Source organism: Lagopus muta, chromosome 8, assembly GCF_023343835.1.
Source record: "Lagopus muta isolate bLagMut1 chromosome 8, bLagMut1 primary, whole genome shotgun sequence".
In the NCBI taxonomy this organism is placed as follows: Eukaryota; Metazoa; Chordata; class Aves; order Galliformes; family Phasianidae; genus Lagopus; species Lagopus muta.
In genome coordinates, this window is record NC_064440.1 from 17,867,439 (window position 1) to 17,885,079 (window position 17,641).

Sequence of the window (17,641 nt, forward strand, 5' to 3'; positions counted from 1 at the left end):
TCTTAGCAGCTTGATTATGCTGGGATCTGAAAAGGTGTTAGTAAATGGTGTGTGTTAATATAAAGCTTTCTCTAAGTTCTTTCTCAGAACTTCGGTGGAGCAAGCACAGCCACAGGGTGTACAAGGATACCAGCTATCAAGTGGGCTGAAAGATTTTCCATGGTGGAGACCCCCTTCCTCCCAGTTCTCTGCCTGGCAGAAAGGATGGGATCTGGCTGCCAGCACATGCCACTGCCTGACCTCGCATGCCAGAAAGCTGACAGCTTCCAGCTCCGGCCTCCACACTGCATGCACAAGGAGGCCATGTTTCCAGAGGGAAAAGTTTGTGTCATGAAGCCAAATCCTTCAGGCTTTCAGGGAATTACCCAATATCACAAATTCACTTACAGCCGGCCATTTTCCTCCAAGAATCTGATTGCCAGTCTTCCCAGGGACAACAGTTTTGCTTTTTTTATTGTTGTTAACTGTAGTCTTAATTTTGTATAATGAACTAGAAATATAGCCCTTGGGTTAGCTGTAACATGTGGTAGATGCTGTACATGCCTTAGTAAACTGACTGCTATTTTACAACCCCAGTAGGAATGTCCCAAGAGAATACTGTGTGTGCTATGTGCATGTATCTCAATTAGTTGCAGTAAACCAACTTTCCCCCTCAGGAGTCTGTCTCAAGCCTCACAAAAACATCAAACACAAGTCAATAAAGAGATGCTTTTTGCCCATTCTGGCTGCTGGGTAAGTGGCAGTCAGCTCTCTTCAAGTTAGGACATAAAAAGAGAAATAATTCAAAAGCAGCATTAAAAAAAGATATCTTTCTGAATAAAACCTCAGGCATAAGGGAGTAGTCATACAATTATATTTTCCTCTAACTGCTAATCTTTCTTAGCTTCTAGCCTGTCTTTTTGTTGATCCCTAGAAAGTGGGAATTTAGGTGTTTACTGCTGAAATTTGGAGTGATTTAAAATGAATGCTTAAACATAGTATAGGATTTTCAAAACTAAGTTATTCATACATTACTAATTTTCTAAGCAGTTAATACTTTTTAAAGAACTCTCATAATTTATTAGCCCATTTCATATCTTACAGCTTATGAAGAAATGCCAAGTAACCCTTGTAGTGTGCAGTCAAGGTAGATGAGGATTAAGTCCCTACAGTGAGTGCTAGGAACAGCAGATACACAGCAACCTGAAAATTGTATCCACATCTCTTTTGCCTTTAATTAATGCAAGTTCACTGTTGGAGTTCCTTTCCTCTTTTTATTAATCCCTTATCCAGTGTCTTTGATCTCAGTGACTCTAGCCGTTAGGACAGCTTATGTTTCCTTGATTCTTCTGAATCTGACTTCAGACTTGCAGGGGCTTTCCAACCAGGCTCAATAAGCAGGGTGCTGGGGGACAGGACAAGATTACCCTGCAGGCATGCAATAAATTTCCAGGTAAGCAGAAAATCCAAAAATAAGTAACCAGCCAGCTCTCTAGCTCATACTTGTACATTTGTTTTTATTACACATTTCTGAATATGCATTTCATCTCTTCCCCTCTTCCCCCCACCCCACACACACACACGAGCATCAGTGCTTCCATGTTTTTGTTTTTTTCCTGCCTGCTGGCCCAGAATTACCAGCTGCCCTGCAAGACTATAGGGAATACCTGTTTGTACGTTGGGCAGAGGCTAGGAAGGAAGGTCAGGGCCCTGGCCTTGCCTGCAGCAAAAGAGGAAGATCAGGATAGAATACCAAAATACTTTCATAGGAAAAAAAAATTGCTTCAGGTATGTTCTCCGTTTCCAAAGGCAAAAAGTGAAAGTAGTTTACTGTTCTGACTCGAGTTGCTGCCAGCAGTCAAATTTTCATGCATCTTTTGTTTCCGGTTTGTATTTCAGAGATAACAACTGTCCCTGAAGCCAGGAGAATGAGGAGAGCTCTGGATACACATCCATAACTGACTGTGAGGAAAATTGAAATTGCTCAAATCCTGGTGTGGCTACCAGCATCACCATACAACTTGAGAGCATCAGAAAGAAAGGAATGCTAACAGACTTTGAGACACTTAGAGCTAGTGCTAGAGCCCTGTGGAGAATACTGTAAATAATACAAGGCCATTATGATATTTTTTTGTGTGCAATTACTTCACTTGTTTTGAAATAAAGAGCAATGTAAGTTTCAATCTGTACTTAAGACAGCAACAAAAAGAAAAATGCTGTATACTATCCCTGTGTAAAAATTAACTTCAAAGGAAGCAGTAGTGTTTCACTAAGGCAACAAGAAAATTTCAGGAGTAGGATGCTTATAATAAAGCTCCTCAGAGTTGCAGGAAGACTAAGCTGTGTTTCAGCTTAAAAATCTTTCCCTAGTAGCTGAGGTACTTAGAACAGTATACTCCTTTGTGTACCTCTTTTAATGTTGCTCCCTTTTTAAGCAGGAAGGTTCTTAAACTCTGTTAATGCTCCCTTAAGAAGTCCTGACATCAAGGTGAATTGGATATCTTCAGCTAAAGGAAGTGATAGACAAGAATTGATGTGCTGGGAAAATAAGGCCATGAGTCATGGTAATGAAAGCATCTCTAGGTGTCCCCAGCTAACAATATTATAGCAGGTCTGCAAAGGGAAATATATTTCCTGACTTAATGGGTAACATTGATAGGATTAAAAGGGTGCGGTTGATTAGCATTATCTTCTTAAGGACAAAATCACATTAAAAGTAGGAGGTCATAGGATTTAAGGATTAAGAACATTGAAGTTTAAAAAGAACAGTAAACTCAGGAGTCAAACTTCTAGGTGGTCTCTTCTGCCACAGTATCAGTTATTTGGCCAGGGAAATAAAAGTGGAATGTGATTGGCAGATAAATAGTGGAGTTACGCAGAGACATATTCGTTCTACTTTTAAAACCACTTAACAAATCTTTGCATTGGAAAGATTTTTATTTTTAAAGGTTCTTAATAGCTAGCCAAGGAAAGCCAAGACTGTTAATCTTTTTCTTAACACCAATCCCAATGTGTTATCAGAGACAGATGAGATGAGGGACAAGAATTCACTGTTAACAGACAGCATTAGAATTGCTAGATAATGCCACAGTACGCACCTGAAATGGGTTATCATTTAAGTAGTAACAGAAGAACTCAGTGATAATCTCAAGAAGATATTTTCCATACAACTAACATAGCCATGGTGTCTGCTGGTCTGTGTAGCCCTGGCATAAGGAGAGAGGTGGAGGTGGGAACAGATTAACCACAGCCTCCCCAAGAATGTTTGGGTCTCCGCTTCTGAGAACATACAAGCTACTACTGTCTTGATATTCTCTCTAACCCAACCTTATGGCATGGCTATATTGGTCACACTGCATTGGCAAATCTCACAAGTGAGGAACTGTTATTTTTCTGATGCTTTTAGCTACTAGAATGGGAAATAGCCCTTTCTAAGGAATGTGGTGTAATGCTATGGACAAGATATCTGATCAGCTAATACCTGCTCCTGCCAGACAGATGACAAATATTGTTAGATCAGCCACTGTCAGGTGCAGTTCCCTTTTTAGCAGCTTCACATGATCCATGAGCCAATCAATGGCACCAGAGCTTGAATTTTTTTCTATTGTTGCTGCCTTGTGCTCCTCTGAGACAGGAAAAAAAATACTGCTCATGATAGGCTTCTCGATGCTCCTTTCAGTTGCTTCCCCCCCCAGTACCTGAGCCTTTTGCACAAAAAAACAGCACAGATATAAAAGAATGAAAAATTGATTCTTCTTAGAACGCAAATTCTATTTGTGTTCTAACTATTTCCTCAGCAATATACATTACTTACAGATGGTACCTTTTCATCCCTAAAACTGAAAATCTTTGAGTGTTATTCCAAAACCAACTGGCAATGGCAAAATCCTTGCTCATGCTTGCATTCACTTCATTCTCAGCACACTTTGTCATCTAGTAAAACATAGCATGGAATGTTGTGGTAAACACGCCAATTGTCTTCAATATTTGTGGGTGAGTGAATTTGAAAGCGTGTTTTAGTAGCCTGCTAATTCCTGTTTGAAACATCCTCTGCCTGTATAGTTGATGCTGTTTTTCCTCTTGCTTTTTTGTAATCAAATCAGCATGAGACCAAATATAACAGAGTGCACTCAAACCTGTTCACTATCTCAAATTATACTGCAATAAAAATACACATTCTCACAACTTACATTTAGTGAATGTTGAGTTTGAAGAGTGAGTGGAAAAATAACCACACAGACAGGAAAGGGCAGAATATAAGCAGTCAGGTAAGAAAGAAAAATGGCTTAGAACGCAGTGAGAAATCTGGAAAAGGCAAGCATTAGAAAAAAATCACTGATGCAGAAAGTAAAAACAACAATTTCATTCAAATACCTAAATAATATTCTCATTTTACAAAAGAACACCTCCAAAGCATTGACTGGTGGGTCTTTTCAGTTATTGACTGATGGAAAAGAAAAATGAAAGCCACCACTGCCAACTTCAGCTAAAAGGAGTTGACAAATTGACACTAACTGCTCCCTCACATGATGACTACTCACGCTGTTAGCAAAGCAGCCCATTCTTGCAGGCGCTTATACTTTGCTTAATGTCCAGTGTCAGTTTTTAATTCCTGGTTTGCTCTATATTGCATAGTTGATTTTGCAAAATAGACAGAATTTACCAAAAGGACAGCTGTAAAGTATTTTTCCAAACTTTATTTTTAAAAGTCATCAATTAAGTATATAAATGCTGACCAGTTCTATTGAGGACAACGCATTAGTATTTATGAAATGAATTTTCTTTTTCTAATACCCCAGAAGCTAAGTCAAAGAATGATAGTGTAAAGCCCTACAAGATGGGTTACAGATTTAATCCCAAGACTTTGTTCAAATCCTATACTTTCTGACTAACTTATAAAATATTATAGTTGATATACTTTTTTACTACAATATTATAGGACAAGGAAAAGTTACATGTATTGCAAGAAATAGAGGATTATAGCAGCTGTATTGTGACTTTACTACCTGACTGATTTCAAGTGATATCTAGAAAACTGCATAACAGCAGGCACAGTATACGATGCAAAATAACATGCCAGGGGAGCATTGATTTAACCACGCAGGTTAAAGTTAATCTAGAAACTAAGCATTTTGATAAAAATGGCAGAATCCCCCTTCCCATATTGAGAACTGTACTCCAGAAGACTTGAATATAATATATCATAGGGAACTTTACACGATTTAAAAGGGTGGCATTAATTTAAAGACGGGCAAATTATGAGGGGCGCATTTTGCAATACAGTACTGCTATGTGTGTATGTGTCAGTTCAATGACAGTCCATGAGAAGAGCTTTTGCCTGTTTGAAAATGTGTTGCTATAGTGGAATGCCTGCCTCCATTGTTTCCTCAAATCATTTGTCACAATCCCACTTCAATACAAGAAAATTTCCCTTTGTGACCCAGGCAGCAGCTGACCCATCCTAGCTCAGCCTTCCACTCATAATGGCTGTAGTTTTCCATCCATTGTGGACCAGAGGGGTGCAGTCCCACATGTGGCTTAAAACTGCTCTGAAGAAAAGGGTCAAACAGCCTCAACTTACTGTAATGAGATGGGAGAGAACTGGCCTCATCTGTGTCATTCAGATTCAGTCAGTCACATCAGAACATCTCTCCCCATTTTCCACCTGCCCCAAAGGGCAGAAACAAAAATACATACTTGGTTATCAAATCCACTGGAAGATGCAACAGGATAAAGATCATCTTTTCCTTATTTTAAACTGCCTCTCTCTACCTCCCTTTCCTCCTTCTACTGTCAACACTTTGGGCCCCAGCCAGCTTGATTTTCATCTTCTGTTACTACACTAGATGCATAGCTAGAAATTGAGTGCATTGTGGTTTGCATTATTTCATTTGTTTCTATCAGCATTGCCTTCCTGTTTTAATTACTTGGGGTTTAGTAAATTAAAACCTCTTTCATCGATAAACAATAGCAAACTATGATGCTAATAAACTTGCTAGTTAGAATACTGTGTTTAACATCAAGTTATACCATTTTATTTTCTTCCCATGGAGAATCCTTTGCAAGGAAAAAAAACAATATTTTGATAGAAAATAAATATCAGAAAAAAGACTTTATTAAAAAAGGCCTGCCAATGTTAATTGATAATATTTAGCTACTCTCACTTGCTTGGTTTGGAGTTCTCCTATTTAATTTAGCTGTCTGGATACAGAGCTTGCTTACCAGGGAAGCTCCTGAGCTTTTACAGCTGTATTTATCATTGTCTTTTATGAACTTAGTTAGCTAACAAAAAGTGTTTTCCAGTACAATTTCTGTTTGTGAAATTTCCTAAATTACAGCTTAGCCCCTTTCATTGTGCAGAAGGTTTCCTCTCCATCATAACAGAAGCTGGAATAGCAGCAGGCAGCACTAGCAAAAGAACACTTCACAGCACATAGTTTAATATTGCAACTCAGTTCCCATACAGCGCTCAAGATCACCAACCTCAACGGTATCAGCTGTTGACTGGGAAATGAACAAATTACAACATCCCTTTTGTGTCTAATGCATTGAAGTCCCCTGCATAAGTTTTGTTTCTGATAAATACGTTCATTGTCACATTGGATTCGTTCTGGTCAATTCTTAGAAAGCTCTTTGACTGTAAGCATTAACAAAAAATAGCCTTACTCATTGCATTACTTCTAATTCGTATGAAACCTAAACGTACTGTAGATACAGCAAACTAGCAACAACATGATGGCTAACAGAAAATAAACTCATCTAATTGTCTTTTCTATCAGCTTGCTAACATTCCTTTGAAGTTAGAGATAAAATTTACTTTAGAGATAAATTATACACAACGATTTAAAAGTCACAAAATCTCTAATATCAAGTTACCTTTTCTTATCTTAGTTCTAGTTTTCTTATGGATTCTAGGCCATAACACAAACACCTCATAGACTTCAAAACTTTTATTTAACAAGGAAAAGAATCTCAACAAAAAGTTACATTAAAGATAATAAATAGAAAAAGTTTCTAATAACCCCTTTTAGTCCAGATAATAAAATACTTACAAAGTTAAATCATAGTATATAGACTATAAGCTTAAACCTGTACGTCTTAGCAAGTACTTTTTAAAGAATTCTTTAAGATAACTTACCCACTTGACATTTTTCTTCGGCACTCTCGAGATGACCACCTTTGAGGTATCTGCTTTACAATCTGCCTTGCTTTACATAGCAGGGGAAGGAATAATCACACCAGTAATCTTCCCTGTACAAAACAAGAAACATCAACACAGAGTTGCACTATCTCTCTAGAAAAAAAAAAAAACAATCACCCAGTAATGGAACTGATTTAACCTTCTCAAGAATAAGCATAACTTCAGCAAACATAACATTATACAGCAATCAGAAAACTTTTAACAATAGCAATGTATGACGTAATAGAAAGAAAGTACAGTAATGATAGCAGAACAGCAAAGTCCTACGCTGCAGCAAGAAAGAACTTGCTCAAGTACAAAACCATCAGCATATAAAGAAAGGGGAGAAGAAAAAAAAGAAAGAAAAAAAAAAAGTACTTACCCTCACAAAGCCTCAAGTAGGTAGGGACCTTCAGCAAGAAACCTGTACCTCCACTGCCAACACTTAAATGAGGTCTGGGAAGGGGTGGATCCTGACTCCACCATTTCCAGTCACTCAGGGGCATTACGTGCACCTGAGCTGCCCCGGGTTGGCCCTGCCTTCCCACCAGGTGCTCAATCACTGGGTCAGGCCGTGACTCAGGACTTCCACTACAAGGTTCAAAACCATTACTGCTGGTTGCCACTTTTTAAATCTTTTCTTTAAATTAACATATAAAGCATTTGATAAGCTAATATTATAAGTATGCTTTCACAGATGAATTCTTTCTTAGTGAAGTTACTGTAAAACAATTTTAGTGGGTGTATGGGGACTGCTGAATCACAGCCTGAACCTCTGATTGATCACCTCAGGCGAGCAATGAGTCAGCCACAGGAGCACAGGTGAAGGCAATTCACCCATGCTGCCAGAAGTGGTAGAGCCTGGCTCCACCTCTCCTAGACCCATTTAAGAGCTGAGAGCTGGGGAGAAGGAGCTCTTCTGGAGATCCTCTCCACTGGATTTTCCTACACAAGCCTAGGATAGGTGAGTGTTCTTTTTTGCTCTAGGATAATAGTTATGTAAGCTAAGCTCTTGATTTTGTTATATTATCTGTATATTTGTTGGTAGTACAGTGGGTCATTTAGAAAAACTTTGAAAATCTTTTTGAAGTTTACCTTATAAATCTTTTTGAAGTTTACCTTATCCTTCTGGTAAATATCTCCAAAACAGCACTGTGAATTTTTCTTTGAGCTTTTAGAGGCATATGATTTCCATAGCAATGTCATGTAGCATCAATATAAATATAGTAACTTATTTGCTGTGAATTGTTACAGTGTGGCAACAAACTATCAAATCAATTCTTCAGGCCAAGGGCCTTCTGTACATGTTTGCTTCCTTAGTGTACTGTTTATATATTAAGAACCATTATGGTATCTATTGAATAAACTTTTTAATGAGTATCTAATGTTAATTATGGAGATTATGCTAAATTCCCTGAGAATTCTCTGTGGTTACTGTTAAGTCATGGCCTGAAGCACTGATTGAGCACCTGGGAAAGGAACCCAGTCAGTCCTGGAAGCACAGGTGAAGGGTAATTAATCTGTGCAACCTTGGCTGCACCTCTTCTAGGCACCATTTAAAAGCTGACTGCCACTGGGGAAGGATCTCTGGTTTGGGATTCCTTCCTTGTGGAGTTTTCCCTGTAAGTCTAACTCTTTAGCAACAGGTGAGAATTTATCTTTTGTGACACCTTTTTATTTTTGCTAGTACACTTGTTATTATGCCTTCTGTATTGCTGGCCTTCTGCGTTGGTCTTTCTGATTGTTATGTTCTTCCTGTGAGATCAGTGCAGGCACTCTACAGCTTCCATGTTGTAGACAGTGAGTATAGGAGAGAGAGTTGAGGTAACTTGCTCTTTGACTAGCAAGGGCTTAAGTAAAATTCACTTATATTCCTCTGTGTCTGCTTTGAAATAAAGATGCTCATTGGCCTGATACAGATGCTGATGTACTCCCTCTTAGCCTAGACTACATTATTTGTTTAAGGGAAGATTCCTGTTAGGATGGAGTAGAGCAGAAAAGAATAAAGTTTCTTGATTGGGAGAGTCCTCAAAAGATCAATTAGTTCAGCTACCTGACTACTGCTCAGCTAACCAGAAGTTAAGTGCTCTGCTACTGAGGGCATTATCTAAATGCTTCTTGAATCCTTACAGGTATGGGGTATCAGTCACCTCTCTAGGAAACGTACTTTAGTGTTTCACCACTCTCGCATTAGGCAAGATTTTCCTTGTGTCCAATCTGAATGTCCCCTAGCACAGCTCTGTGTTATTCTTGTGTGTCTTGTGTTATTGGCTTCCAGAAGCAGAGCCTAGCCCCTCTCTGCTTTTCTGCTTTCCTTCTCTTTCCTTCTTCGGGGATCTGCAGGGAACAATGAAGCCACCTAATGATCTTCTCTTCTCCAGGCTGGGCAACCTAATGTCCTTGGTCTCTCCTCAAAGGACTTGCCTCCCGATCTATCGCTAGCTATACTGCCCTCTCATGGATGCCTTCGAGGACCTCAACATCTTTTTCAAATTGAGGAGTGCAGAACTATACGCAGTATTCAAGGTGAGCCTATACCAATATTAAATTTGGGTGAATGTTTTCTGTAGGTGAACAAGTCCTCTTACCTTTTCTGCTGGATGCTTATTTTGATGCATAAATATCTACATTTTTTTATTAAAAAAAAAAGTTAGTTAAGCCACTGATTAATCCAGGAGGCATTGTGGGTGAGAATGAGTTGAAGAATAATAAATCACTAGAGAGATTTTGTTGGAGTGCCTGTTACTGACATAGAGTTCCTCGTCTACTCTCAGGGTGCAGTCAAGCACAGTGTGTGGCAGCTCTGGGACTTCAAGTGAAAGTAAGGACTCAAGAGAACACAGATTGGCTACAGCCACTCTAGGTCAAAGTGGAGGCAAAAGCCTGCTAGGGAGGGTAAAATGATGACACTTGTCAAAGATTAAGTAATGCACCAAAGTATGTAACTGTTTGATATAATTAGAACATAATACCTATATATAACATCTGACAAAATGTTTTTTTTTGTTTTGACAAAAGAAATAGAACCCATCCTTTTTTCATAATCAAGGTGAAGAGAACATCAATTTTCTGTTGATTAGTTACCCAGCATGAACTAGCTAAAGTGAAAATACACAGTAGAGCAGAAATGTAGCTTGAGAAGCCTGTCCTGCTTTGCATGACTCTGGGCAGAAAGGAGAAATTGGATACTGCAGGTCCCAGTGAGAAAATGCTTAAAGCCATACCTAAATAATTTGCTGTTCAATGTTCACTGTAGCTGTGCTCTGGTAACAGAGGCAGGAGACAAAATAGTGTCAGCTTCCTTTTACAGGCTTATGAGCCTATTTACAGGATGCAGTAAGTTATGTTCAGGATAGAGAAGAGACAGCATTAGAATACTGCCAGCAGGGAGTGTGGCCACTGGGTCACCAGTCTAGCTGTCTAGTACCTTTGCCAGTTAGCTGCCTTATCTGTGTGACTTGCCATCTTGAGAGTGCTGACCTTGCCAGTGAAAGTAGGGAACTCTTTGATTACTATCTAGAGCTTTAAAGATCTAGACTTGTATCTGTACTTGTATCACACAGCCATGATGTGCCCAATTTTAACCAATCCTTTGATTTATACTTTTGCTTCCAATTCACTTAAGTGAAATAACCTTACTCTTGCAATGTTGTTACAAAGAAAAATGGACACTCTGGCTTAAAAATGTCAGAGTAATATATTTTATGATTTGAGGAGATGAAAATGTTAATCTGATAAGTTGGCATTAATTGATAGTTTCAGTCAAACCAAACATGCACAGGTCTCCCTGTACACTTGTGATGAGAGTACAGCAAATTTCTAAGGAAGACATTTAAAGCTACATAATAAGAAAATAAAAATCTATTGCTGGCAAGTTGCCTGTCATTTAGCACTGAGGCAGCTAACAATTTATATCTGGGGTCTTTAAACCAAATGCTAAATAGCAATGGCCTCATTCATGTGTGAAACACAAGTGTGTTAACAGATGACTAACAATTAAAGTATAGCTACATTTAAAAGAGCATGTGAGGAAAAAGAAATGAGATAACTGGGTAAGTATTCCTCTGGGCAGAATATAAAAGCCACCTTGGAAGCTGGCTGAAGATGACCAGTAAGTGAATTTAACTCTGAGGGTGAGTTTTAGAGTTCTTAGGACTGTGGTTAGGTAACACAGTGGGTAACTCAGGCTGCCACAACTGATACAAAACTTCCAGCCATTAGGAGGCAAGTATTGATCTCTCAGACTTGCACTGTCAATGTAAAACCAGTGTAAGTATTCTGATGGGTTAGCACTGAAGTAGCTGCCTTTTTATGTCAGATTAGCTCTCTGGTCAGGTATTGTCTGTCCCCTTGCAGCTGACGTGAAGCTGGCACAGACTCCAGGCTATGTGCTCATTGTAGAGTATGGCACAGCTATGTGGTTAGTTAGTGCCCAGATTTTGCAGTACATGTAAATAAGGCTGGACTACTTCAAGTCTGCAGTCCCCCAGAGTATCACTAGATGCTGAGACAAGAGCCATATAACTCTATGCAGCAATAACCTGAACTGCAATAAGGTTTGAAAAGTTCTTTTACTATGCTAAGCAGATTGTGATGAGGTTCTAGCCCAAACCTGGCCACACAAATAGGCATGAAATGGATCTATCTGAAGTGCCAATTGAAGTGTAACACTGTAACTAGTTCAAATGAGATAAAATCAGCCCTCTTTCTGTCTGCGCTAAGAGCTGGCATGTAAAATTAGAAACTTTCTTTCAGGACAAATCAGTCAAAATGGATGTAAAAGATTGACTAACTTTATCATAGTGTGCATAGAGTCTAATTAGCTTATCACAAGCTTATGTTGTTAAGCAATACTGAAATTGTGAACTATGACTGTATCATAATTACAATGTACACTTTGTCACACTTTCTTCAAAGCTAGAGCAGGAAGCCAAACCAAAGTGAACAATAGAGGAAAAATGTGGCATGGATATATAGTGACTCAATCCTTGCTTCCTCTCTTCCTTCTGACCAGTCACCAGCCCTCACAGAGCAATTCTGCTTTGGGTCAACTTGAATTAGAGCCCAGCACAATGCACAAACTCTCCCGAGGCACATAAACCATTCTTTCAACTAAAGCTACTTGTCCACACATCATCTCACAGCAGCCAAACTAATTACAATTGCATGTCTTCCCAAGTATCAAAACCTGCTTGTCTGCCAAGATAAAAACAATTGGAGGACTGTGAAGTGATATAACCTGGGGACACCTACTGCACAGATGTATTTTTAAGCTCTATTATGCAGAGCTCTGGCAGTAAATTCAGTGTGTGCCACTTGGTAACTGGGTGAAGTGAGACTAGTTTATTCAGTTCAACAATAAACCCATGTGGAAGTCAGGACTGATTTGAAAGTCTAGGATAGATCTCATAACAGACTGCTACTCAGTGTGGTTTTACTTTTTGGGTGAAGCAAATTAGAAAAACTGACATAACTAACAGTGCAAAAAAAAAAAAAAAAGGAAGCCCCACACCTGTTGAGATCAGCAGGCATTCAGAAGAACAGCCTGGAGTCATGGCTGGCAGCATGATGCAGTTGTAGGAATGCTAACAGGCTCAAAGCAGTTTAGAGGTGCAATAAGTCAATCCTGTTGACTGCAGATGAACCAAAAAAAAAAAAAACATGGCAGGTTTTTTTTTTTTTTTTTAAGAAGGGGTTATTAACCACTGTAAATTAGCAAAACTGTTTTTGAGCTCCCCTGTAGTATCACCTCTCCACAGCACAAGATTCAGGTGTTCTCATTCTGTAGTCTTCCCTTGGCTACTTCCACATGATTGCTGTAGTAATATGAAGTCTATTATAAGGTTTTAATGGTCACCCACCCAAATGTTTCAGAAATGTTTTCAGATATCCTTAGAGAGCTGTTGCCCCCAAATAATTCTACTCTCCCAGAAAAGCCAGAGTAGTATTAGTCGCTCAGTGGGAGTTAACCTCTTTTTGTTGTTGTGGCTAGGTTCATTTTGCAAAGACCAGTTCCTTGCCTGTATCTGCATGTAAGCAATACAAAATTCCAGTACCAATGAGCCTCTGCAATGTCTGGGAAAGAACTATTGTATTGTATTAGAAAAAGACATAAATATTAAAAATATTTGTACTCATTGGAATAGCAAAGTATGCTGCAGAAATGGATCACCTTTAGATGCAGAATAATGATACAAATTTACCAGTTAAAATTAATTGTCTCAAATGCAATTATCACTAATTAAGCCAATGGTTTTCTGCATATTGTCAGCTATTGAAACTACCTGAAGACTTTATCAGTTCAAAACTTTATACTTCTGAGGATACATGTACATATCTCTGAAGACAGGTCAATGCTGAAAATAGAGAGATCTGGAAGATTTGGGTCTTGTAATTGAAGAGAGGCATATGTGAATGTACAGGAGCCAGCTCAGATGGTGGTGAGAGAGCTGGAAAATGAGTTCCCAAGAGAATCTCTATGTCAGTCAGACTTGGTGTGAGATCTGGCTGTGAGGGCAAGGGAGAGAGGCAGGAAGAAGGAATGTAGACGGCAGCCAGTTATGGTTTGAGCACTGGTTAAAAGTCTTGTGGATTTGAGGAAATAAAACATGCTATCTTATGCTCAGAAAAATCATGATTCATAGGTAAAGAAGGCTGTGTTAGAGGCATGCGACTCCCACTGCGTGTTTCACTCTAAGCTGAAATCAGCAAAGCCCCACATTCTAGCAGGTTGCTCGTGCTGGGACTCTGAGCAGGATCCTGAGACAATTATGCATGGGGCTGGAGCCAGCAGAGCTTGTAACTTTGTGAAGGGCTCAGGTGGGCACTGGTGGTGAACTCCACAGCTAAGGAAGTGAAGAACCAGATAGCTCTGAGCAGTGCTACAGTCCACACTTTTTTTTTTTTGGATGGTTTGAACAACCGGGTGTCCATGGAGTAGCCTCCAGCTACCAGCTCTTTTCTCTTTGCCCTGGAAGGGACCACTGAATCAGAAACTTCACAAATACATTCTCTGTTGGCTCAGCAATAAGCCAAAAGCATCCAATAGCAGATTCACCTGCATGGCTCCTCAGCCATCTTGCATTCCCTGAAACATCCTCACAAGGTCCTACGTGGCAATGTTCACCATATACAAAAATGACAAGTTTTGTTAAAACTGTAGCATTTTTCACTGTATGGTTGTGCTGTGTGTTTACCTTAGGATTTTCTTCAGCATAGAACTGTCAGCACGCAGATGTAAAAAAAAAAAAACGAAAAACCAAAAAAACTATGTAATTAGTTTTTCAGGAAAGACAAGTAGAACCAGTGGAAAAAGATAAAATAAAGAGCAGGCTGGCAGCAAACCTACAAGCAGGATAACAAAAATTCTGGAATGTGCTCTGCAAAGCAGTCAGCTTCTCTTGGAATTCAGTAGCCAGCTGGAGGGTGTGATGATGCAGAGGAGAAAAATTGAAGCCAACAAAAATCAAGTGAGGCAGGTCAGGAAAGGGGATGGTGTGGGAGAAGGGAACCAAAGTATGTTTGTCTATGCCTAAGCCACTTAGTCTATAGGCAAGAGGCCACAACAGCACTGAAATTTGCTTTACATCTTTTCTGTGAAATGTAGCAGATACAGCTATAATTTTCCTCTTGCAGGTTGTAGCTGCTAGGACTAGACTGTAAAATAACAAAGTCATAATCTACATAAATGCCAAGAGACTTTTTATCTAGCAATAGAAAGCTGTAGCCCTCACCTCAGATTTACTTCTGCCGAGGGGTGTGCTCCAGACACCCGTCCGTGCCTCATTTACTGCTGTTTGGTGCATGGGTTTAAGTAGAGAGGCGTTTCAGTGGCTCCTTTCAGCTAGGGCTCCCGCCTTCAGTCCGACTCAGTACGAGGATAACAGCCGTGGGTACCGCTAAGGGCGGGGGCTCCCTCAGACGACACGGATGCTCCGGGTTCGGAAGGGCTTTTTGCGCTGCCCCCCAGGCTTACCGCGACGTGGGAGGGGAGGGGGAAAGTCGGCCGCGGGCAGCCGGCGGGGCCGGCCCCGAGCAGCCTCAGGCAGCCGCACACCGCGCAACGGCGGCTGGCGGGGAGCGGGCGGGAGCCAATGGGGGCTGGCGTGGCCGAGTGACAGGCGGGGCGGCCGCTACCCCAGCCGGGCAGTCGGGGCGGGGAGCCGGCATCGTCTCTCAGCAGCAGCATCCGTGGGGTTCACACGCGCCCGCATCCTCTTCTCTCCCCCGGCAGCCGCGGCGGGAGAGGCCGGCCGGCGGAGCAGAACGGAGCGGGGGGCGCCGCGACAGACAAAGCAAAGATGGCAGGGATCCTTGCCTGGTTCTGGAACGAGCGGTTCTGGCTGCCGCACAACGTCACCTGGGCCGACCTGCAGAGCACGGAGGAAGCCTCCTTCCCGCAGGCGGAGGACCTCTACCTCGCCTTCCCGCTGGCCTTCTGCATCTTCATGATCCGGCTGCTCTTCGAAAGGTAACGCGGCGTCCCAGGCAGCCGCTGGCCGCGGGGCCGCTTCGGGTCCTCCTCCCCCGGCCTCGCTGCGCCGCTCCGCGCTCCCTTTCCCGTCGCTCGGTCACGTAGCGGCCCGGTGAGAACAGATCCAAGGGCCGACCGGCGGGGTCCAGAGCCCGCGCCGCGGCCCGGCACTAGGAGGCGAGGTCGCCCCAGGGACGGGCCCAGCCCTCCACCTGCAGCCCCGCGCCGGTGGCGGGAGAAGGGCCCTCGGCTACCTGCGCGGGCCGGGCCTGCGGGCTGCCGCCCACCGGCTGTGTCCCCGGCCTCGCGTTCTAGGCCGAGCGGGAAGCCGTCCCGAAAGCGGAGTTCCCCCGCGGCTTCGCCGGAGGGCTCCCGCGGAAGGGCTGGGCTGTGGGAACAAGCTGCTCGCAGCCCTGAGGGCGCCGCGGGGTCGCTCCGGAGCCAGGCTCGCCCTCGGCTCCGCTGCCGCAGGCTTTGCGCGCGCGGCGGTTTAAACCTGGGCGCCAGGTGCGGCCGCGCGGTGTAACGGTCAGCGCGCGCCTGAGGCGAGGAGCGCGGGCGGCCGCGCGCTCCGTTCCCCGTGGCGGCGGTTGCAGCGTCCCACGGAAGGCTGTCGCGGTGCGTTAGCCGCTGTGAAAGAGCCGGTCCGTGAGAGAGCGCTGTCTGCCGAGCGTTCCCCTGCTCTTGTCAGGTTCTGTTGCCGAGTTTTCTGGTCGGTGACAAGCGCGGCTGCTTTCACCGCTCAGGTGAGAGGACAGTAGGAGCAACAAGCTGCCTCCCGCTGTCCTTAACTTCCGTGTGGCTTCTGCAGATTGAAAAGACAGCAAAACTTGTAGCCTGGCTGAGCTGATTTAACATTTATCCTAACGCTGAGGTAGAATTACCCTTTGAGTGCCAGGAATCATTTAGATAATGCCAAATCATTTGCTTTTTTCTTTTGCTGCCTGTACAACGTATACTTCTCATCTAGGGAGGTTTTCTTAGCAATTATTTGAGAAAGTGTTTGCATCTTTTTAATTTCACGTCAGCTTTCAGGCTTCGATGTGAGAGCAGGCTCGGGCTGTCCATGCGGTGTGGAGCGACTGTGACTTTTAGTGCAGAGCGCTGCAGTGAAGCAGGCTGAGCAGAAGCGGCGGGACCTGCTCCCACTGCTCGGAGCAGGAGGACTGTCTCTGAATGATGGATTGTTGCTTATGGTTGCTTGGCAGTCTATTTCACCAGACCTCCGTGTTTTGCTTGTGGAGAGTAGTCACAATGCCTTGTGCTCGTCATTAGTGAGAGGCTTGCAGTTACTTTGGTTGATAAAGCTTTCTGAGAACTGGAAAGGACAAGAGAGGGATATCTGAAATGAACTGATAATTTTTCATTGTTCTGTGTAATATAACTTCTGCATTTTTTTTTTCATTTGTTTTTCTGAAATTCATCAGTTGATAACTGATGTTGCATGCACTACATCCTGGAGCAGGTTTCTGCAGGTCTGTTCACTGATTTTGCAACAGAATCACTTAACGAACAAATCAAAATAGATGCTGTGATACATCTTAACAAATTCTGTGCGTACTTTCAGTTCACAGCTGTACTGAAATACTTCTAACATGAGTGCACCTTCTTTCTTATCTTTCTTCTTTCTTCTTTCTTTCTTATACTTAGTATAGGTGCTCCGGTAACTGTTGATACTGATAGGCAAGCAACGATGTGGTGCTGAGAATCTCATTAAGCATTTTATACCTATTATTTCAAACTGTTTCACAATAGCTGGCTGCTTGAGCAGTGTGGTTTTACTTCCCTTGCTGTGTAAAGGATGACCAACTTGCCAGGTCTTAAAGCAGTAAGAAACACACTTCAGGGGGAGCCATGATTTGGACTTTGCATGTCTTACAAAGTTCTTTTTGTCTGGGGGATAATACCTGTCATGCTAAAGGTTAAAAGTTGACTTCATTTAAGGTATACATATATTATACATATACATTTTGGTTACATATTTTTGTGTGCAACTGAGAATACAGAAT

At 42.0% G+C, this 17,641-nt stretch overlaps 1 protein-coding gene and 1 long non-coding RNA gene across 8 annotated transcripts in view; one reads left to right on the top strand and one right to left on the bottom strand.

Annotated features, from left to right (window-relative positions):
* Nucleotides 1-1,075: 1,075 nt before the first annotated feature.
* Nucleotides 1,076-15,005, bottom strand: LOC125696561 (uncharacterized). Its single transcript, XR_007378408.1, has 3 exons — nt 14,893-15,005; nt 7,118-7,230; nt 1,076-1,407 (listed from the first exon to the last, which is right to left on the bottom strand). It is a non-coding gene; the product is annotated as an uncharacterized LOC125696561 (long non-coding RNA).
* Nucleotides 8,081-17,641, top strand: part of CERS6 (ceramide synthase 6) — a 114,793-nt gene continuing 105,232 nt past the window's right edge. For 3 of the 7 annotated variants that reach the window (XM_048952336.1, XM_048952342.1, XM_048952343.1), the window contains exons 1-4: nt 8,081-8,123; nt 8,709-8,805; nt 9,541-9,685; nt 15,393-15,629. In XM_048952336.1, coding sequence (XP_048808293.1) covers nt 15,460-15,629 — 170 coding nt within the window. In that variant the 5' untranslated portion in view covers nt 8,081-8,123; nt 8,709-8,805; nt 9,541-9,685; nt 15,393-15,459. Of the gene's footprint in view, nt 8,124-8,708; nt 8,806-9,540; nt 9,686-15,048; nt 15,098-15,284; nt 15,630-17,641 lie in introns of those variants that run through there. The other 4 variants (XM_048952340.1, XM_048952338.1, XM_048952341.1 and 1 more) reach the window with 4 other exon arrangements.